General features: G+C 40.7%; 1 protein-coding gene and 1 long non-coding RNA gene across 2 annotated transcripts in view; one reads left to right on the forward strand and one right to left on the reverse strand.

Moving 5' to 3' along the window:
- Positions 1-19,953, reverse strand: part of LOC140737274 (uncharacterized) — a 105,256-nt gene extending 85,303 nt beyond the window's left edge. The window contains exons 1-2 of the mRNA XM_073063641.1: positions 19,785-19,953; positions 797-904 (exon numbers count right to left, since the gene is read on the reverse strand). Of these exons, the coding sequence (XP_072919742.1) occupies positions 797-904; positions 19,785-19,824 (148 nt within the window). The 5' untranslated portion in view covers positions 19,825-19,953. The remainder of the gene's footprint in view (positions 1-796; positions 905-19,784) is intronic.
- A 28-nt stretch (positions 19,954-19,981) lies between these two features.
- On the forward strand, positions 19,982-21,932 carry LOC140737277 (uncharacterized). Its single transcript, XR_012101093.1, has 2 exons — positions 19,982-20,433; positions 20,705-21,932. It is a non-coding gene; the product is annotated as an uncharacterized lncRNA (long non-coding RNA).
- Positions 21,933-22,464: the final 532 nt, after the last annotated feature.

The raw sequence follows: 22,464 nt of genomic DNA on the forward strand, positions 1-22,464 counted from the left end.
GCGAGATAAGTGTTCAGCATGTTCGTCCACTCTATCGTTGATCCGATCCAGTTTGGCTTCCAGCTGTTTGAAAGCGGTTCTAAATTCCTTTAAAATATCGTCTCAGTGTTGTTCCAGCGCAGCGAGGGTCTCAGCCGGCAGAGCCGGAACTTCCTTCCGGATTTAGAACTCTTGCTAGACATTGTAAGGTAGATGTGTTCACAGGCAAGTAAAAGAAACCAAAAAAGTTCCTAACTAAGGTTTAAAAAATGGAGACATTTAGTGCAAAGATAGCGACAATAACGGAACAAAAGTTCGGAGCAGCTAAGCAATCGCCATCTTACCGGAAGTCCCCAGAGTTTGTTTATTAAGTGATTAAACAGGATATGCATTATCTCATTTGCAGAGTTGCTGGCTAGACTTATGATGGCTTAGCAGATGCAGTTTGCAGCTAGGATCAGAGACTCACACTGAAGCAAGTATGAGGCCTACAACTTTATTGTTGAGTGCTTCCACCAAGGTAATACTGTAAAGGCAGGCATCTGTAAATATAAATACTGTAAAGAATTGTGCTTGGTGACATAAAAAGGGAATGGATGGATGAGAATGTTCTTCCTGCTCCCAAATGAGATTGACGAACCTCAGAATTAAACATGGGGCCCCATTTTTCTGCTGCGGACTCTACATGGCATCTGGTGAGGAATCAGACAGCACATACTCCATACTGGAGTATTTTTGATGAAATGAGAACTGAATAGACAAGAGCAATGCATTAGACCCAACACAGGGAATGCCGTGCAACTCCTCTCCATTTTACCTTCATTCTCTATTCCAACTTGAAGCTCTTTTGGATCCTTGGAACACTCTGAGTCTTGTGCATCCCTCATTGGCAAACTGTTACATCTCCCGTTCTCACTGACAGGTTCTAATGGGGGAAAGAGAGATTCATAATTAGGTTTATCATCACCAGCTTGTGTCATGAAATGTGTTAGTGTTGCAGTAGCAGGACAATGCAATGCATGATAACATAGAAAGAAACAAAGTAAATGTAAATATGTATTATATTACATAGTTAGATTAAAAATAGTGCAAAACAGAAATAATAAAGAAGTGATGTAGTGTTAGTGGGTTCGATACCCATTTAGAAATCACCGGGCAGAGGGGAAGAAGCTGTTCCTGAATCGCTGAGTGTGAGCCTTCAGGCTTCTGTACCTCCTTCCTGACAGTAAAAATGGGAAGAGGACATGCCCTGGGTGGGGCACACACTCAGCAATTCAGGAACAGAGGCCACTGTGATGCCAACTCTGAGTGAACTGCAGAAGTCAGTGGCTGCAACTCGAGATGAAGTTCATGCTCCACAATCTCTAAGCTCTGGCACAAAAAGGGGATTTATGAAAGAGTGGCAAGGAAGAAGCCTTGGCTTAAAAAAACAAAGAGCATATCCTTGTCCTTAAAGACTTTGCAAAGTGTCACTTAGAAGACACTGTAAAGATGTGGGAAAAGATCTTGTAGTCAGATGAGACAAGTGGAATTTTCTGGCTCAACACTAAGCAGTACATGTGGCATAAATTAATAGTGTGCAACAGCCAGGTAACACCATTCCTACTGTTAAGTATGCTACAGGGATGCTTTACAGCAGCAGGAATTGGAAATCTGGTCAGGATTGATGGGAAGATGAACGCTGCTAAATACGGAGACATCCTGGATAAAAACCTGGCGCCTCTGCCAGGAAGCTGAAACTGGGGAGGAAGTTCGTCTTTCAGCAGGACAGTGACCCAAAGCACACTGCCACAGCAACCATGGAGGGCTTAAAATAAAGAAATTGATGTCCTTGAGTGGCCTAGTCAGAGTCCTGACTTTAACCCAATTGAATATCTCTGGCAAGACCGCAAGACTGCTGTCCACTGCCGCTCCCGAACTAACCTGGCACAGCCCGAGCAATTTTTCAAGGAGGAATGGGCAAATCTTGCTCCATCATGCTGTACAAAGTTGGTACAGACTTATCCAAAAGACTACTGGCTGTAATAGCTGTGAGAGGTGGTTCAACTAAGTACTGAGCAAAGGGGTGAATACTTTTGAACTGCTGATATTTCAGTTTTTGAATTTTTAGTTTTTCATGTTGTATAATTTTCCGTTTGTTGGGCTCTACTGTAAAAATAGGAGCATGTGATGCATAATTAAAAATTCACAGTGAAATTGATCAAAATCCTTGGGTGTAATACCCATTGAGTGGCATGCACAACACTTCCCCGCCGCTGCCTGCAAGGAATGTACGTTCTCCCCGTGACCACGTAGATCTCCTCCCACAGTCCAAAGACATACCGGTTTGCTGACTGTTCATCGACAGAACTAGATTAGGAAACTCACTATGCAACTCGCGTAATCAAAACTCACACTTTATTGTCTCTGCACGAATAACATTATTAACTATGTTGACCCCAAGCCACAACTGAGAACATGACTTCTACTGTTTCCTTTGTACCAATACTCATTCAGACCACTTTTCCAATTTACAACACAGAACTAGGAGATCTCTTGTTGGCCAGATGACCGATCCTTCTTCCCCCAGCCCCTGGCGTGGGGGTTCTTCCTTACGATGGTGGGTCTCTTGAGACAGGTATCGCTAATACCACAATCAAAGTGTCCACTTTAATATTATTCCTTACCAATTCAAATATTATATTCCAGTGTCATTGGCTGTAAGTCACATGTCTGACCTTTCTTTCTTTTTCAATCTTTTTATTATTATTAATATCAACAAAATAAAATTGATACATAGATAATGGAATTACAAACATACACATTTCAACTGAACATGAAAGAATACATAAGCAATGATTACAGTATAAATGAGTATTCCCAAATCATGGACGATACAATATACAAATAAACAAGGCAAACCTAGGTATATCATAATATATATTTAAAAAAACAGAAAAAGAAAAAGAAAAAAAATTATGCAAAAAAACTAATCTAATAATCTAATAACTAATAAGGAAAAAAAACAAAAAAGAAAAAAGAGAAAAAGAAAAAATGGAAAAAAGGGCTGTTTATAATATCTCACAAAAATACAAAATCATCAGTGTCGTCAACTCCGATCCTCTCAACATATATAAAATCAAAACTGGAAAAACAAATAGGCTTGGAACAGGGTCATATTACATCATATGAAAATATTGAATAAATGGTCTCCATATCTTTTCAAATTTAATAATAGTATCAAATACAACACTTCTAATTTTTTCTAAATTTAGACATAACATAGTTTGAGAAAACCAATGAAATACGGTAGGAGGATTAATTTCTTTCTAATTCAACAAAATAGATCTACTAGCCATTAATGTAAGAAATGCAATCATTCGATAAGCAGAAGAGGATAAATGGAGTGAGTCCATCATTGGTAAACCAAAAATTGCAGTAATAGGATGAGGTTGTAAATCAATGTTCAATACCTCAGAAATAATATCAAAAATGTCTTTCCAATATTTTTACAAAAGCGGACACGACCAGAACATATGAGTTAAAGACGCTATCTCAGAATGACATCTGTCACAAATAGGATTTATATAGGAATAAAAATGAGCCAATTTATCCTTGGACATATGAGCCCTATGCACAACAAACTGTATTAATGAATGTTTAGCACATATAGATGATGTATTAACTAATTGAAGAATTTTATCCCAATTCTCAATAGGGATAGTAAGGTTAAGTTCTCTTTCCCAATCATTTTTAGTCTTATAGAAGGGCTCTGAACGTATCTTCATAATTAAATTGTAAAGTTTTGATATTAGCCCTTTCTGAGAAGGATTTAGTTCAAACAAATTCTCCAAAATACCTGAAGACACAAAATTTGGAAAAGTAGGAAGTACAGTATTTAAGAAATTCCTAATCTGTAAATATCTAAAAAAATGAAATCTAGGCAAATTATATTTATTAGATAATTGCTCAAAAGACATAAAACAATTATCCAAAAATAAATCGGAAAATCATAGTAATCCTTTAGTCTTCCAAGCTGAATAAGCTTTGTCTATAATAGAAGGATTAAAAAAGCAATTGGATACAATAGGAATATTTAAAACAAACTGAGTCAACCCAAAAAATTTCCGAAATTGAAACCATATACGTAAAGTATGTTTAACTATTGGGTTGTTAATTCATTTCGGCAATTTAGAAAGAGCTAAGGGAAGAGAAGTCCCTAAAATAGAACCCAATGCAAATCCTTGTACAGATTTAATTTCCAGGTTCACCCAATGAGGGCTAAAAGATATATCCCAATCCTTTAACCAAAATATCAAATATCGGATATTAACTGCCCAGTAATAAAATCTAAAGTTAGGCAATGCCAATCCACCTTCCTTCCTTGCCTTCTGTAAATATATTTTACCTAACCTAGGATTTTTATTCTGCCATATATATGAGGAAATTTTTGAATCAACATTAGCAAAAAAAGATTTCAGAATAAAAATTGGTACCGCTTGAAATATATATAAAAACTTGGGTAAAATAACCATCTTAATAGCATTAATCTGACCTATCAGAGATAAAGATAATGGTGACCACTTAGTAAACAAACATTTAATCTGATCGATTAAGGGTAAAAAATTAACCTTAAATAAGTCTTTATAGGTTTTTGTGATTTTAATCCCTAAGTAAATAAAAGAGTCATTAACTAATTTAAAAGGTAAATTTCCATAAATTGGAACCTGTCTATTTAAAGGAAACAATTCACTCTTATTAAGATTTAATTTACACCCGGAAAAATCACTAAATTGAGCCAACAATGATAAAACTGCAGGAATGGATTTCTCAGGATCAGAAAAAAATAATAATAAATCATCTGCATATAATGATAACTTATGTATATCTGTCCCACGATTAATGCCAAAAATGTTCTGTGATTCTCTGATAGCAATTGCCAAGGGTTCTAAAGCAATATCAAATAATAATGGACTAAGAGGACAGCCTTGTCTAGTACCCCGAAATAAACGAAAAAAGGGAGATCTTTGATTGTTAGTAAGCACCGAGGCTACTGGAGTATGATATATCAGTTTAATCCAGGAAATGAATGTCGGACTAAAATTAAACTTCTCAAGCACATTAAATAGGTATGGCCATTCAACTCTATCAAATGCTTTCTCCGCATCTAATGAAATGACACATTCTGAAGTGCTATGTGAAGGAGTATAAACAATATTCAATAATCTCCTAACATTGAAAAAAGAATAGCGATTTTTAATAAAACCGGTTTGATCTTTCGAAATAATTTGGGGTAAAACCTTCTCCAGCCTGGATGCCAGTAACTTGGAAAAGATCTTGGAATCTACATTCAATAAAGATATTGGTCTATAGGATGCACAGTCAGTAGGATCTTTATCTTTCTTCAATATTAAAGAAATGGAAGCTCTATAAAAAGATTGTGGCAAATTGCCCAATCTAATTGCTTCTTCAAAAACCTGCATAACCAAGGAGAAAGAGTAGCGGAAAAACATTTTAAAAATTCTACTGTATACCCATCTGGACCTGGTGCTTTCCCAGAATTCATAGAGGAAATAACCCCTTTAATTTCTGCATCCGTAATAGGAGTTTCTAATATTGAAAGATCATCTTATGATAATTTTGGAAAATTCAATTTCCCAAGAAAATAACACATGGTATTACGATCCTGAGGGAATTCGGAATGATACAGGGAGGTATAAAAATCTTGAAATGATTTGTTTATCTCATAATGGTTAACTGTCAGATCCCCATTCTGCTGACGGACCTTAGTAATTTGACGTTTAACCAAAGCATTCTTCAATTGACTAGCTAACAGTTTACCCGATTTATCACTATGTATATAAAAATCAGATCTGGTTTTCATTAATTGATTTTCAATCGAAGATGTAAGTAATAAATTATGTTCCGTTTGAAGTTCAACCCTTTGTTTGTAAAGCTCCTTACTAGGAGTAATCGAATATTTCTTGTCAATCTCTTTAATTTTATCAACCAATAAAAGAGTTTCCTTCTTAATGCGTTTTCTCAGACCAACAGAGTAGGAGATAATCTGTCCACGTATATATGCTTTAAAAGTGTCCCAAAGTGTTCTGCAAGAAATATCATCCGTGGAATTAGTTGAAAAGAAGAAATCGATCTGTTCCTTCATAAATTTAATAAAATCCGAATCTTGCAGTAAGATAGAATCAAATCGCCATTGTCTAGCACTAGAAGCTGTATCCGTAAATTTAATAGAAAGTTTTAATGGAGCATGGTCAGAGATGGCTATAATATCATAATTACAACCAATTACCGATGGAATAAAACAAGAGTCAATAAAAAAATAATCAATTCTCGAGTAGGAATGATAAACATGCGAGAAAAATGAAAACTCTTTGTCCTTAGAATGCCGAAATCTCCAAATATCAAAAATTCCATTATCAGTCAAAAAAGAGTTAATACAAGTGGCCGACTTATTAGGTAAAGTCTGAGTAGATATAGATTTGTCCATCAAAGGATTTAAACAACAATTAAAGTCACCACCCATTATTAACTTATATTCATTTAGATTAGGTAGAGAAGTAAATAAGGACTTAAAAAAATCGGGACAATCCACATTTGGAGCATAAACATTAACCATAGCAACCTTTTTGTTAAAAAGTAAGCCAGTAATTAACAAAAATCTACCATTCAGATCCGAAAAGATATCATGTTGGACAAATGCAATAGAGGAGTCAATAAAAATTGAAACTCCCTTTACTTTAGCATTCGAATTCGAATGATACTGTTGAACCCCTCCAAAACCTAAAAAAGCGATAATTATCCTCTTTCCTCACATGAGTTTCTTGTACAAAAATAACATGAGCATTAAGTCTTTGGAATACTTTGAAAATCTTTTTCCGTTTAATCGGATGGTTTAAGCCATTAGTATTCCAAGAGACAAAATTAATGGTCTGAGCCATATTTCTGAAATCAACCCTTTGGTATATAAAGGGTTAACCAAATTATGAACTCATGCACCCAGAAGAGGAACAAAAATAAGGGGTGGACCCAGAAGTGACGACATCGCGGACATTTTAGTAGTTTAAAATCAGCCCAAATGAAAAAACTAAAAAAAACTGATGTAAGAAACATAACTATTTTAATTCTTATTCCAATTCCTGTTTCCAAAATGTTGGTCCATTGTCTCCTCTTCTGCCATGATGAGGCCACTCTCAGGGTGGAGCAGCAACTCCTCATATTCCGTCTAAGTAGCCTCCATCCTGATGGCAGGAAAATTGATTTCTCCTTCCCTCCTCCTTTTCCTATTCTTCTATTCCCATTCAGGCCTCTTACCTCTTCTCTTCACCTGCCTATCATCTCCCCCTGGTGCCCCTCCTTCCTCCTATGGTCCACTCTTCTCTCCTATCAGATTCCTTCCTCTCCAGCCCTTTACTTTCCCACCCACCTGGCTTTGTCAATCACCTTCTGGCTAGTCCTCCTTCCCCTCCCACACCATTTTATCTGTTTCTTTCCCCCTTACTTCCAAGTACTGAAAAAGGGTCTTGGCCCAAATTTCAAGTCTTGGTCACAAGACTGCTACATACCACAAGAGCAGTCTGGATAAACTTGATGCTGTAATCTCAAAGGGAAGCAGTCAAGAAGTTCTAATGGAGGGCAGCTACAATAAATATGGATCACAAGTTCAGCATACGTGAGACAAAAAGCAAAGTTCAAATTGATAAAATAAATGCAGCGATCATTTTTGGTAAGGTATTTCCTCGTACGAATAGCAAAGCTCAAATTAGAGATAGATGTTCAGTTTGAACTAATTTTGGAATCAGACTCAAATCACTGATGGGTAAGTTACGCAGCCGAGGAGCAGCTCATCACAGTGACCAAAAATGGAGCTGACTTGGTCATTTAGAAAAGGGCAAAACAGTAATAGAAGTAGAAGCAAAAGTATTGGCTTACACAAGGAATAAGTAGATGAGTAAAGTGTATCTTATGATAAATAGCAGGAGTAAGGTTCTGTTGACCAGGAAAGCAAAGTACAGGAGAGAATTATAATAGCTACGATGCAGGCCAAGAGTCAAAGATCTTCAATCGTTCTATTAAAAAATGTAAGTGCTAATGTTAGCCCATTATGAGGGGTATAGCTAGGGTAAATACAAGCAGGCTTTTTCCATGTTGGGTGGGATGACAACTAGAAGTCATGGGTTAAAGGTGAAAAGTGAAAGGGGAACACGAGGTAAAATTTCTTCACTCAGAGGACGATGAGCGTGTGGGACGAGCTGCCATGCAGGTGGTGCATGTGAGCTTGATTTCAACATCTAAGAAAAGTTTGGGTAGGTACATGGATGGTAGGAGTGTGGAGAGCTATGGTCCTGATGCAGGTCGAAGGGAGGAGTCAGTTTAAATGGTTCAGCATGGGCTGAAGGGCCTGTTTCTGTGCTGGTCTTTTCTATGACTCCATTAAGAACCAAATGAAAATCGAAGAATGGTAACAGCACAGATGAGTACCGTTCAGCCTGTTAAGTCTGACCAGCTCTTTGCAAAAACAAGTCATCTTAACACACTCTCCCACCCAGTGCCCTTGGCTCCACATTGTATTTCCTATCAATATACCAAAACTGAATCCATCTTCACAGCCACCATGCAGACTTAACTATTCACTCTAAGAACATTCTTCTTTATTTTTTTGTTTCACCAATCACCTTTGTAGTTGGAAAAGCAGGAAAATAGGAAAACATTTGTCAAAGGTAACCTATTTCTGGCAAGAGACTTAATTCTATGATGAGGGAACTGAAAAGGTTAAAGAAAGTCAGTGGATATATGCATCCACTACAAAAAAAAGCATACAGTACTGTCCAAAAGACTCAGACACATATGTTAGCTAGGGTTCCTGAGACTGTGCACAGTACTGTAGTAATTTTATGTATTGCACTGTACTGCTGCCGCAAAAAAAACTTCACGACCAATGTGAGTGATGATACACCTGATTGTGATAATGGGTCTCTATTGTGGTCTGAGAGTGCGAAGGGGGCAGGGAGAGGGGAAACATGGTTGGGAAGAGGGGAGAGAGCAGGGAAGTACCAGAGAGACATTCTGCAATGATCAGTAAACTAATTGTTTGAAATCAATTGATCTTGCCTGGTGTCTTAGGGCTGGGTGTGTCTGCACCCACACCACCCCCGGCGCTTCCTCCCTTCCACCTATCCCACACCTTTCCCATGGTGCTCCACCCCCTCCATTCCCAACATCCTTTCCTTCCGCCAGATTTACAAATTCACTTTCCATTCCATGTTGACAAATACAGTACTGTGCAAAAGTTCTAGGCGCCCTAGCTATATCACACACACACACAAACACACACACACACTCACACACACACACACACACACACACACACAAACACACAAACACACAAACACACACACACACACACACACACAAACACACACACACACACTCACACACACACACACACACACACAAACACACACACACACACACACAAACACACACACACACACACACAAACACACACACACACACACACACACACACACACACAAACACAAAAACAAACACACACACACACACACACACACAAACACACACACAATCAGGTTTATTATCACTGCATGTGTCATGAAACGAGTTAATGTTGCAGCAGCAGTGCAATGCAATGCATGATAATATAGAAAAAGTAAATCAAATTACAGTAAGTATGTATATATTAAATAGTGCAAAAACATAAGTAATATATATTATACAAAAATCAGGTAGTGTTCACGGGTTCAATGTCTATTTAGGAATTTGATGGAGAGGGGAAGAAGCTGTTCCTGAATCGCTGAGTGTGTGTCTTCAGGCTTCTGTACCTCCTTCTCAACAGTAATTATAAGAGGGCATGCCCTGGGTGATGGGGGGTCCTTAATAATGGACTTTGCTTTTTTGGGGCATCACTCCTTGAAGGTGTCTTGGATGCTACAGAGGCGAGTACCCAAGATGGAGCTGACTAATTTTATAACTTGCGGTAGCTTCCTTTGGTACTGTGCAGTAGCACCCACCCATACCAGACAGTGATGCAGCTTGTCAGAATGCTCTCCACAGTACACCTATAGAAGTGTTTGAGTGTTTTAGGTGACAAACCAAATTTTTTCAAACTGCTGACTTGCCTTCTTTATAGCTGCATCGATATGTTGGGACCAGGTTAGATCCTCAGTGATACTGACACCCAGGAATTTGAAATTGCTCACTCTCTCCATTTCTGATCACTCTATGAAGATTGGTGTGTGTTCCTTCATCTTACACTTTCAGAAGTCCACAATAAGCTCTCTGGTCTTCCTAATGTTGAGTGCAAGGTTGTTGCTGTGATACCACTCAACGAGCTGGTATATCTCACTCCTGTACGCCCTCTCATCTCCATCTGAGAGTCTACCAACAAAAGCTGTATCATCAGTGAATTTACAGATGTCATTTGAGCTATGACTAGCCACACAGTCATGCCCTCCTTATCTGCAGATTCTGCATGCACCAATTCAACCAACCACGGATCGCGAAAACCCATTAGTGCTCTTCCAGCACTTGTTGTTCGAGCATGTACAGACTTTTTTTCTTGTCATTATTCCCTAAACAATGCAGTATAACAACCATTTTACATTTACATTTAAGTAATCTAGAGATGATTTAAAGAATATGGGAGGACGTGCATCGGGATCGAAAAAAATCAGAAGTTCTCCAACGAGGCAAGTTGGAACAGGTACAACCGGTATTATTTAGCGTCAGTTGGTCAAACGTTTGTCTTCGTATATAGTATATATTTTACCTTTCTATGCATATAAAGCACTTAAGAACGTATGTTTCAGCGCCGGGTTTGGGAACGGAAGTTCTCGGGACTCGGGACAGACTGCTCCCGAGTGCACTCTCCACCGTGCCGGGTTGCTGTGGAGGATCAAATACCCAAAACCCCAAAGCCCAATAATTAAACCACTGCGTTGCTTAGTAATAATTGTAGCTTTCATCGGGGCAGGGCCTTTCTTACTTTATCCTTTAAAATTGTTCCGATAGTTGACCGACGTAGCCAAACGCTTTTCCAACGACCGATGGCATTTCACCTCTTTCCGATCACTTTATTATTTCCACTTTATTTTCAATCGTGACCGTGATTATTTTTGTGAACAGAAACACTGCGCATTCAGAGCTCTGGCGCTAGGTCTTAATGTCCACCGCACTGCGACAGGTTAAATAAGGTCTGGGGTTCCGCTGGGTCCTAAGGTCCACCGGATTGAGACAGGTTGCATAAGGGACTTGAGCATCCGCGAATTTTGGTATCCGCGAGGGGTCCCGGAACCAATCCCCCGCGGATAAGGAGGGCCGATTGTATACAGAGATTAGAGCAGTGGGCTAAGCACACACCTGAGGTGTGCCAGCATTGATCGTCAGCAAGGAGGAGATATTGTCACCAATCTGCACAAACTGTGGTCATATGGTTAAGAAGTCGAGGATCCAATTGCAGAGGGAGGTACAAGAGGCCCATGTTCTGTAGCTTATTAATCGGGATTGTGGGAATGATGGGATTAAACACTGAGCTATAGTCAATGAACAGCATTCTGACACAGGTGTTTGTATGGTCCAGGTGATCTAAGGCTGTGTGAAGAGCCACTGAGATTGTGTCTGCTCTTGACCTATTGTGGCGATAGGTAAATCACAATGGGTGAAGGGCCTTGCTAAGGCAGGAGTTCCTTGTCGCCATGACCAACCTCTCAAAGCATCTCATGATTGTCGATGTGAGTGCTACTGCGCGATAGTATGGTTGTGGATGGATTGTTGTTTAGACCAGAGCATAACTGGCAGCGGCTTGCTACAGGGTCAGTTTTTGGTAAGTACCGTAGATTTCGCACTACAGAGCGCACCTGATTAAAAGCCGCTGGCTCTAATTTTAGAAAGAAAATCAATTTTGTACTTGTACAAGCCGCACCGGATTTTAGGCCGCAGGTGTCCCACGTTGTAATATGAGATATTTACACAGAAAGATATTACATGTGAGGATTTTTTAACTTTTAATTAAATCTGTATGGTAACATAAACAAATACATATTGCAAATGCTTTTTTTCGAACCGTGCCTGTAACGCGGCTACTTTTAAATATACATACGTATCGGTAACACAAATTACGTTGCGTATACTTTTTTACTGAACAACATTCCAATATCTCCTAACGGCTGGTAAAAAATATATATACTGCAGCCTACCAGGAAAAGTTATTGATCGCCTTTAACTTAAAAGCAGCGTTCGGTCGGGTCTAATGCCGCTCGCCCCCACCTTCCCGTTTATCGCAAACCGGTATTTCCCACAAGACGCGGCGAAACCGGGTGTGACGTCATAGCATCCCGCGATGTAGTACAGAAAACAAATATACTTAAAACACTTCTAACTTTAACTAGAAATTACTAACAAATGAATTACTAAGCGAAAATATTATAAACTAAATAACTGCCATAAAGGCAGCACAATGCTTTTCTTCGAGTGTTTTCCATGTTGATGAGGGTGAGTACAAATGACTGATTTACAATAATTTAATTGTGAAAGTGCGCTTGATTTATCGTACAATTTCATTGGACCTCTGTGAACTACTCATCAATTTTATTGGTCTACTGTTACGAGGCAAAATGTTTTTGGCGGCATGAAAAAAAATCATGCATTAGCCGCACCGTAGTAAAGGCCGCAGTGTTCAAAGCTGTTCAAAATGTGGGGAAAAAGTAGCGGCTTATAATCCGACATCTACGGTATATTCAGCTGTTAAAAGTGACCTGGTGTGGTGCGCAATAATTGCAGATGATATATGAAAGTTAGCAAAGAGGTAGAAATTAAGAAAAAGTTTCTTATTGGCTCAAGGAGAAAATGAGCAAAAGTTTGCACAAAGGAAGCTGGTTGTGATTGCTAGAGATTAACTATCACACCTAAGGACAATGTTGGCGGACCTCTGGCACACACAAAAATTCTGCTGGCACACAGCTTACAATGATTCGTTAACTGCACCCAGAATAAAAAGATACATAATAATAATCTTTACTGCCAAACAAAGCAACAAACGAATTTTTACAGGAAATGTTTTCACAGGAAATGCCTCAGGCAAGCTAGACACTCGTGAGAACACATGACATTGGATGACGCTTTGAAACCCTTGCACAGCTGGTGTACACATCAAGATTTGGACAGTAAATGGTTGGGCCCGTTGGCGTTGGCTTCACTCTGCTTATATTCAAGATTCAAGATTCAAAAACTTTACTGTCATTCTAACCATACATCAGCTCTGCAGGGCAGAATGAGACAGCGTTTCCCAGGAGCAGTGCAATCATAACATAACAAATGCAACACTAAATAATAAACATAACAATAAATAGTAAAACACAACATCCACATGTCAGTTAAAAACAAGTTAAAAGTGTCCAAAGCAGAGTCAGGTAGAGCAGCTATTTAGCAGTCTGACTGCCTGTGGGAGAAAGCTGTTTAGTAGCCTTGTGGTTTTAGTTTTGATGCTCCTGTAACGTTTACCTGATGGCAGAAGAACAAACAGTTCATGGAGAGGGTGTGAGGGGTCTTTAATGATGTACCGTGTCTTCTGGAGGCATCAACTCTGAAAGAGGTCTTGGACAGAAGGTAGGGAGACCCCAATAACGTTCTCTGCTCCCCTAACCACCCTCTGCAAGGCTTTTTTGTCAGCAGCACTGCAGCTGGAGTACCAGGTTATGATACAAAAGGTCAGCACACTCTCAACCACGCCTCTGTAGAATGTAGTTAAGATGTTAGTGGGGAGTGATGCTTGTTTAAGCATCCTCAGAAAGTGCAATCTCTGCTGGGCTCGTTTCATAATCCCAGTGGTGTTCCTGGACCAGGTGAGATTGTCCAAGATCTGCACCCCAAGGAACTTGATGTTTTCCACTCTCTCCACTGTGGAGCCGCTGATGCTGAGGGGTGTGTGCTCAGGCTGAGACCGTCTGAAATCGACGATCATCGAATGCACAAAGAGTCAGAAATAAGGTGGATGAGCTTGAAGCTCAGGTGCGAATAGGTAACTATGATGTTGTTGGGATAATGGAGACATGGCTGCAGGGAGATCAGACCTGGGAAATGAATGTACAAGGGTATACGTGCAATCATAGGGACAGAAATGTGGGCAGAGGGGGTGGGGTGGCCCTGTTGGTGAGGAATGAGATTCAGTCCTTTGCAAGGGGGGACATAGGATCAGGAGAAGTGGAGTCTGTGTGGATAGAACTGAGGAACAGTAAGGGCAAAAGGACCCTAATGGGTGTTGTCTACAGGCCACCAAACAGTAGCATGGATATTGGGTGCAAGTTGAACAGGGAGTTAACATTGGCATGTGGCAAAGGTAATGTCGCAGTAGTTATGGGGGATTTCAACATGTAGGTGAACTGGGAGAATCAGGTTGGAGCTGGACCGCAGGATAGGGAGTTTATAGAGTGCCCACGGGATGCATTCTTGAAACAGCTTGTACGAGAGCCGACCAGGGACAAGACTATTCTGGATTTAGTGTTATGTAATGAACAGGATTTGATAAGCGATCTTGAAGTAAAGGAGCCATTAGGAGGTAGTGATCATAATATGATAAGTTTTTATCTGCAATTTGAGAAGGATAAGGGCAGCTCGGAGGTGTCAGTGTTGCAGTTGAACAAAGGAGACTATGGAGCCATGAGGGAGGAGCTGGCCAAAGTTAACTGGATGGATATCCTAGCAGAAAAGACAGTGGAACAGCAATAGCAGGTATTCTTGGGAATAATGCACAAGGTGCAAAATCAGTTCATCCCCCGGAGAAGCAAGGATTCAAAGGGGGGAAAGGGGCCACAGTGGTTGACAAAGGAAGTCAGAGATTGCATAGCATTAAAAAAAAGGAAGTATGACAGAGCTAGGGTGAGTGGGAGGACAGATGATTGGGAATTTTTTAAGGAACAACAGAACTTAACTAAAAAGGCAATACGGGGAGAAAAAATGAGGTACGAACGCAAGCTAGCCAGGAATATAAAGGAGGATAGCAAAAGCTTTTTTAGGTATGTGAAGAGAAAGAAGATAGTTAAGAACAATGTTGGGCCCTTGAAGAATGAATTGGGTGAAATTGTTATGGGAAACAGAGAAATGGCAGAAGAATTTAATAAGTACTTTAGATCTGTCTTCACTAAGGAAGACACAAGCAATCTCCCAGATGTATGGATGGGCCAAGGACATAGGGTAACAGAGGAAATGAAACAGTTTGACATTAGGAGGGAAACGGTGATGAGTAGACTGATGGGACTGAAGGCTGACAAATCCCCAGGTCCAGATGGTCTGCATCCTAGGGTACTAAAGGAGGTGGCCCTGGAAAATGCGGATGCATTGGTAATCATTTTCCAATGTTCCTTAGATTCAGGATCATTTCCTGAGGATTGGAGAATGACTAATGTTATCCCACTTTTTAAGAAAGGAGGGAGGGAGAAAACAGAGAACTATCGACCTGTCAGCCTAACATCAGTAGTGGGGAAGATGCTAGAGTCCATTGTTAAAGATGAAATAGTGGCATCTCTAGATAGCAGTGATAGGATTGGGCCGAGCCAGCATGGATTTACCAAGGGCAAATCATGCTTGAATAATCTATTGGAGTTTTTCGAGGATGTAACCAGGAAGTTAGACAAGGGAGATCCAGTGGATGTAGTGTACCTCGATTTTCAGAAGGCATTTGATAAGGTCCCACATAGGAGATTGGTGGGTAAAATCAAATCTCATGGCATTGGGGGGAAGACATTGACATGGATAGAAAACTGGTTGGCAGATAGAAAGCAAAGGGTAACGGTGAATGGGTGTTTCTCAGAATGGCAGGTGGTGACTAGTGGGGTGCCACAGGGCTCAGTATTGGGACCACAGCTGTTAATGATTTACGTCAACGATTTAGATGAAGGCATTGAGAATAACATCAGCAAGTTTGCTGATGATACTAAGCTGGGTGGCAGTGTGACATGTGATGAGGATGTTAGGAGAATTCAGGGTGACTTGGATAGGCTGAGTGAGTGGGCAGATACTTGGCAGATGACGTTTAATGTGAATAAGTGTGAGGTTATCCACTTTGGGAGTAAGAACAGGAAGGCAGATTATTATCTGAACAGTGTAGAGTTAGATAAGGGAGAAATACAAAGAGATCTAGGAGTCCTTGTTCATCAGTCACTGAAGGTGAATGATCAAGTGCAGCAGGCAGTGAAGAAGGCTAATGGAATGCTGGCCTTTACTACAAAGGGAATTGAGTACAAGAGCAAGGAAATCCTCTTGCATTTGTACAGGGCCCTGGTGAGACCACACCTGGAGTATTGTGTACAGTTTTGGTCTCCAGGGTTAAGGAAGGACATCCTGGCTGTAGAGGAAGTGCAGCGTAGATTCACAAGGTTAATTCCTGGGATGTCTGGACTGTCTTACGCAGAGAGGTTAGAGAGACTGGGCTTGTACACGCTGGAATTAAGGAGATTGAGAGGGGATCTGATTGCAACATATAAGATTATTAAGGGATTGGACAAGATAGAGGCAGGAAATATGTTCCAGATGCTGGGAGAGTCCAGTACCAGAGGGCATGGTTTGAGAATAAGGGGTAGGTCATTTAGGACAGAGTTAAGGAAAAACTTCTTCTCCCAGAGAGTTGTGGGGGTCTGGAATGCACTGCCTCGGAAGGCAGTGGAGGCCAATTCTCTGGATGCTTTCAAGAAGGAGCTAGATAGGTATCTTATGGATAGGGGAATCAAGGGATATGGGGACAAGGAAGGAACCGGGTATTGATAGTAGATGACCAGCCATGATCTCAAAATGGCGGTGCAGGCTCGAAGGGCCAAATGGTCTACTTCTGCACCTATTGTCTATTGTCCTTGGTATTGGTGACATTAAGCATCAAGTTGTTGTCACTGCACCAGCTCTCTAGGTGTTTAACCTCCTCCCTGTACATTGTTTCATTATTTTTGCTGATGAGCCTCACCACTGTGGTATCATCAGCAAATTTAATGATCAGGTTCTCCTTGAATCTGGCTGCACAGTCATGTGTTAGCAGTGTAAACAGCAATGGGCTAAGCACACAGCCTTGTGGGGATCTAGTGCTCAGTATGATGGAGTCAGAGATGTTCCTGCCAACACAGACTGACTGTGGTCTTTCTGTCAAGAAATCCAGAATCCAGCGACACATGGCATTGTTAAGGCCAAGCAGCGACAGTTTCTCCACTAGCCTCTGCGGGATGATGGTATTGAACGCTGAACTGAAATCAATGTACAGGATTCTGGCATAAGTGTCTTTGTTGTCCAAGTGAGAGAGAACAGTGTGCAGTGTGGTGGATATTGCGTCCTCTGTACAGCGATTTGAACGATAAGCAAACTGTAGAGGATCCAGCGATGAGGGGAGGTTGGCTGTGATATGAGGCTTGACAAGCCTTTCAAAACATTTCATCACTATGGGGGTCAGGGCAATGGGACAGTAATCATTCAGACAGGCTACAACTGATTTCTTTGCTACAGGGATGATTGTGGAGGTTTTGAAGCATCTGGGGACAACGGCTTGACTAAGGGAGATGTTGAAAATGTCTGTCAGGACATCTGCTAATACATCAGCACATTCCTTGAGCACACGTCCAGGGATGTTGTCGGAACCTCCCTCTTTTCGTGGGTTAACCCTGGCAAGGGTCCTCCGTGTTTGCTCTGAATCAATGATTGGAGCCGGCTGGTCAGATGGTAAGAAGGGACTGAATGCACGCTAGATATTCACTTTTGAATAGGTTTTCTAAAATGTTTCAATCACTTAATCTGTCTCTGTTATATTTTATTAATAGTAAAACAATGAAAACAGGCAAATAAGTAACAGGGATCATCCTTTCTTCTTAAAAAGTTACATAATTTTTGTTACTAAGTCATTAATTAATGATAACCCCTGGTCAAAGTTACCAGGAGAATTTGCGTACATAGAATCAAAGTACGTAGGAGAATTTTTAAAAGAATATTGTCAGTTCGGGCATTTGCTCTCAAATTTGCCACTCCTGTCTGAGGACATCACTGCTTGGATCTCCAAGGCACAACCCACAATCATTTTGTGCTGCTTCCTCAATGACCTACAGGCTCCGTTCCATTTCACACACCACCCTGACTTTAAAATATCCTTCTTTGTCACTGAGCATAACTTCCTCCCCAACACTGTGAGAGTGTCTTAACCAGGAGAATTAATGCATTTCAAGAGACAGCTCACAACTGGCTTCTTAAAAATATTAGAAAGGGACATATAAATGCTGGCAATACTGACAACACCAAGGTGCTGAGTTAAAAAAAAGAAGCAATTCAATGCAGAGTAATGTGGCATGATGCACGGGAGTGATGGAAAGTTAATATATTATAAATGACATAATTCTGAGAAACTGTTGGTGAACAGAGACAGTTTGGTGTCCACAACAGAAGTGGAAATTCTGCTAATTTTGCTGATAATCTCCAGTAACTTCTGGTGTTGTGGCTGGCTCTGTATGTACACCTTACATTGCCTATCCAATTTGCTGCAGTCAGACACCCAAGTCCTTACAGTCACCTCACTTCAGATCTCCTCTATTGTGTAAATTAATCTATCCTTAAAGGTGATAAAACAGATTGAAAATGTGAATTTATAGACATAGTAATAAACTATAAAAAGCACAACAATCAGATCAGAACTTTGTAAATCCCTCTGGACAGCACACCAAGAAAGATGGTTCAGACTTGGAAAGGCAGTTCACTGGGAATGAAGAACATCTGTTACAAGGACTTTGGAAAAATAAGAACAACTGATCCTGAGGCAAACAAGAGCAAATCTGCAGATGCTGGAAGTCCAAGCAACGCACACAAAGCGCTGGAGGAACTCAGCAGGCCAGGCAGCATCCATGGAAAAGAGTCCTGAGGCGGAAGTTTATGAGATTTTCCAACAGAGAAAAACTATTTCTCCAGGGGAACAGTAGCAAACCAGCAACTTCAAATTGTTGTCAAAGAGGGCAGATGAAGAAATTTTCTGCAAACACCTCCTCCAACAAATTTCTTGTGATCAACAACATCCCACCTTTAAAAGTGATGATTAATAATTCATTGGTCAATTTAATATGTGAATTAAATGTTAGTTCTGGTTGAGGAATTTGGAGACTAAAATAAATTGTGTGGGAGCATGACTATTTTTTCAACAAATCCAGAGGGTAACTGGCATTCTTCTATGTTGTATGTATTTGTAAGTTTGCGTTTAGCTAAAAGAGCCGTAACTCTTCTACATAAAGCAGCTAATACTGGATATATGTATCATCCATGCCACGCAAATCAGAAAAAAAAGGAATGTGCAGACCAAATGCTTGTGTTGATCAGCCCACTGCATTCAGAAGCATTGATTTCGCAATACACATCTATTTTCCACATTCAACCAGGCCAACTGTACCAAAAAAGTTGTTAGTTTCTTATATTATAGGTCGCTTTACTTTCACCAGTCGTAACGATCGATAAATTGCAGACGGTTGGACCCATTGTAAAGTGGAGGTACCTTGGCTGATATACAGAGCGGGCAGTGAGGGCACTTGTTCAACTCTTGAGAGCTTTATAAACTCTTGAGAAACTTATCGGTCCCAACGGGGGATCACTTCATTTCCCCCCACCGTCACACCTGAAATAACACCCATGCAAAAACTCGTCCCGCAGGATTTCCAACATAACTACATAATTTATTTTAACAATACAGTACTAATTCCCCAACACTTGGGAACTCCCTTAACCCAACTTGTTTTCTCATGGACAACTCACTCAATGCAGCACAACACTCACAGATCAGATCACCTCACCTCGCAACTCCTGGCCTTTACTTCCGTTCCATCCGTCCATTTTTCAATAGGAGCTTCCTCAACCCTTCCAGAAATCACTCATTTCATCTCCGCCTTTGCCGAGCCCGGAACCGCCTGCAAACGACCGCGATGGGAGGACATTCACCGCCAGTTTCCTACCCGACGACTTTATTGGTGGGAACGCTGCAATAGCTGCAGGGACTGGTGTTGAGGCGAACTGCGGGGCAAAGAGCACTTCCTGTGAACCGCACTGTGGGGTAAACCAACCCTGGCCTCAGGTGCAATGTTTATTAGACCGGGCTAGTCTGATGGATTTGCACAACTCTTACAAACAAATCTTTCACCCACCTGCCAAAATCGGAACTTCCTGGAGGTCGAATATTTAATTCCAATTCCCGTTTCCGTTCCTGCTGAAGGATCTCGGCCCGAAATGTCGACTGTACTCTTTTCCATAGATGCTGCCTGGCATTCTGAATCCCTCCAGCATTTTGTGTGTGTAACCGCTCCCGAATAAGGGACAAAAGGTGGCGAGCCGCGGCGGTGTGGGTATGGTGCAGGCCCGAGATGAAGTGATTGATGGGCTGGCCCCTCGCAGACGATAACAGGGACCTTTTGCAAAAGAGAGAGAGGAAAAAACAACCCTAAATAGGTAAACAAATCCAATATATGAACCATGTATACACATCTTCAGTGTTATATATGAAATGTAACACCAAATTAGAACAAAGCATAATACAGAGCATAATCTGACTATCAGTCAGACATGAAATAACACGAAATAACCCTGTATGTGCCTATAGTGTAGACATATAATCACTGGAAAAGAGGGTGGGGGGGGGGGGTCCTCACCAAGTCTACTTGTTCCATGGATATTTCTTGCTGCTCTTGACTGATTCAAGTATTCCTTTGTCCTTTTGCAGAGCCAGAGAGAAGTCCTTAGATAACAAGTCACAGTTCACAGATAATTGAAGTTAATTTTTGATCAGCTCTGCGCTGCATCTGTTTCTTGAGTCTGACCATTTAATGGACATCAGCGAGAAGATCCTCTCTACAGGGGCATTTGAGCCTAGCACACTGAGGACAAATGAGACAATCCTGAACATGTTGATGAAGTTGGCTTTCCCTATGTTTTGAAAAACTGTCACCTACTTCTCACTGGTGGATTTTGTGATATCCTGTCTGGCTTTCTGTATTTCCTCCCGGCTAGCACAGAACTTTTTTTTAGAGTTGGTCCATATTGACTGTCTCTGTCATTTTGAGGGAATTGGGGAGTCTCAGATTCCTGTAAATAATGGTTAAGGTTGAGTCTGTGTTTTCTGGTTTGAGAATGGCTGCAGTTTGAGCAGCTGTTGTCTCCTGACTCTTCACACCTTTTGATTTCATGTTTAAATTTCAACTTTGGGTTAAGTACCGACTACATATGTCTGTAACTGCAGTATGTTTGAATAATATCTCACAACTGCTTCTTGGAGTGAAAATAAGGATTATAAACTTACAAAACCCACAAGAAGATGTCTCCTAACTTTTCACACCTTTTAGTTTCGACAAAAGGTGGAGATAAGGCGGGTCATTCTTTACATTCCTTTCTTAATTTTGGTGAAATCTCTTATCTAACATTAAGTTCTGCTCTATTTGAATAGCCGGAATGTCTATGGATCTAACACGAGGAAATCTGCAGATGCTGGAAATTCAAACAACAACACACACAAAATGCTGGTGGAACACAGCAGGCCAGGCAGCATCTATAGGGAGAAGCGCTGTCGACGTTTCGGGCCGAGACCCTTCATCAGGACGCCATTTTGTGTGTGTTGTTGTCTGTGGATCTGACTCTTCTTTTGTATTGAGATGTTAAAGGATCAATGTGTCCTCCTGACTCCTTGTCTCACTTGCAGGATGTAACAATCTGTACTCTGTTTTCTGATTACCTTTGCCTGATGTATTCTTTGTCAAGTACGTTTACCTCTGTTTTAGGTGATTAAGTGCCCTTTGTCTCAGACTATCACTGTTGATGGCATTCGTGACAAAGATGGTATAAAAAACTCCATCTCTGTCCTTAGACAGAGAGACTTCAAGTGTCTGACTCTCTGTGAGTGCAGATGGAATGTTCCCTCTCGTAGCTTGCTACTAATAAAGGCAGAAATTAAGCAACTGTGGTACTTGTTTCATTACATCGGGTTGATCACCATTGACACCACCACCTGCTCCAGGTCAGTGAAGGAGAACTCCTCAAAGAGGCTGATCGGTTTCAGTTTCATCATTACATTTTCTGATGAAAAATCAAACCACTTGTCAATGTATGTAATGACAGAGTCATAGAACTTCACAAAGTCCTGTTGCTGCTGGCACTTGCTTGTCCATCAGCTGCTTGGTCTGGTGTCCAAAAAAGCTGTCCTGTTTCCACTGAAGCATCTTCATTTTGAACTTTTGGACTTCCTTGTAAACATCTGTGATGCAGAGCTTTGTTTCCTCCAGCTTTTTTACAAGTGGGTCAAAAATAAACCCCACATTGTGGAAAAAGCACAGATAAATTTCAGTAGCTCCAGTTTTTTCTTCATCCTCAAAAATCCTCTTCAGTGCTACAGGACAAGTCTCAAGGGACCTGAAGTATGGCATATGAGCTGGCCAGCTTTGCAGGAGATGTTCGACAGCTGGATGAAGAGAGAGCCATTGTGTGCAAACA

Source organism: Hemitrygon akajei, chromosome 12, assembly GCF_048418815.1.
Source record: "Hemitrygon akajei chromosome 12, sHemAka1.3, whole genome shotgun sequence".
Classification (NCBI taxonomy): Eukaryota; Metazoa; Chordata; class Chondrichthyes; order Myliobatiformes; family Dasyatidae; genus Hemitrygon; species Hemitrygon akajei.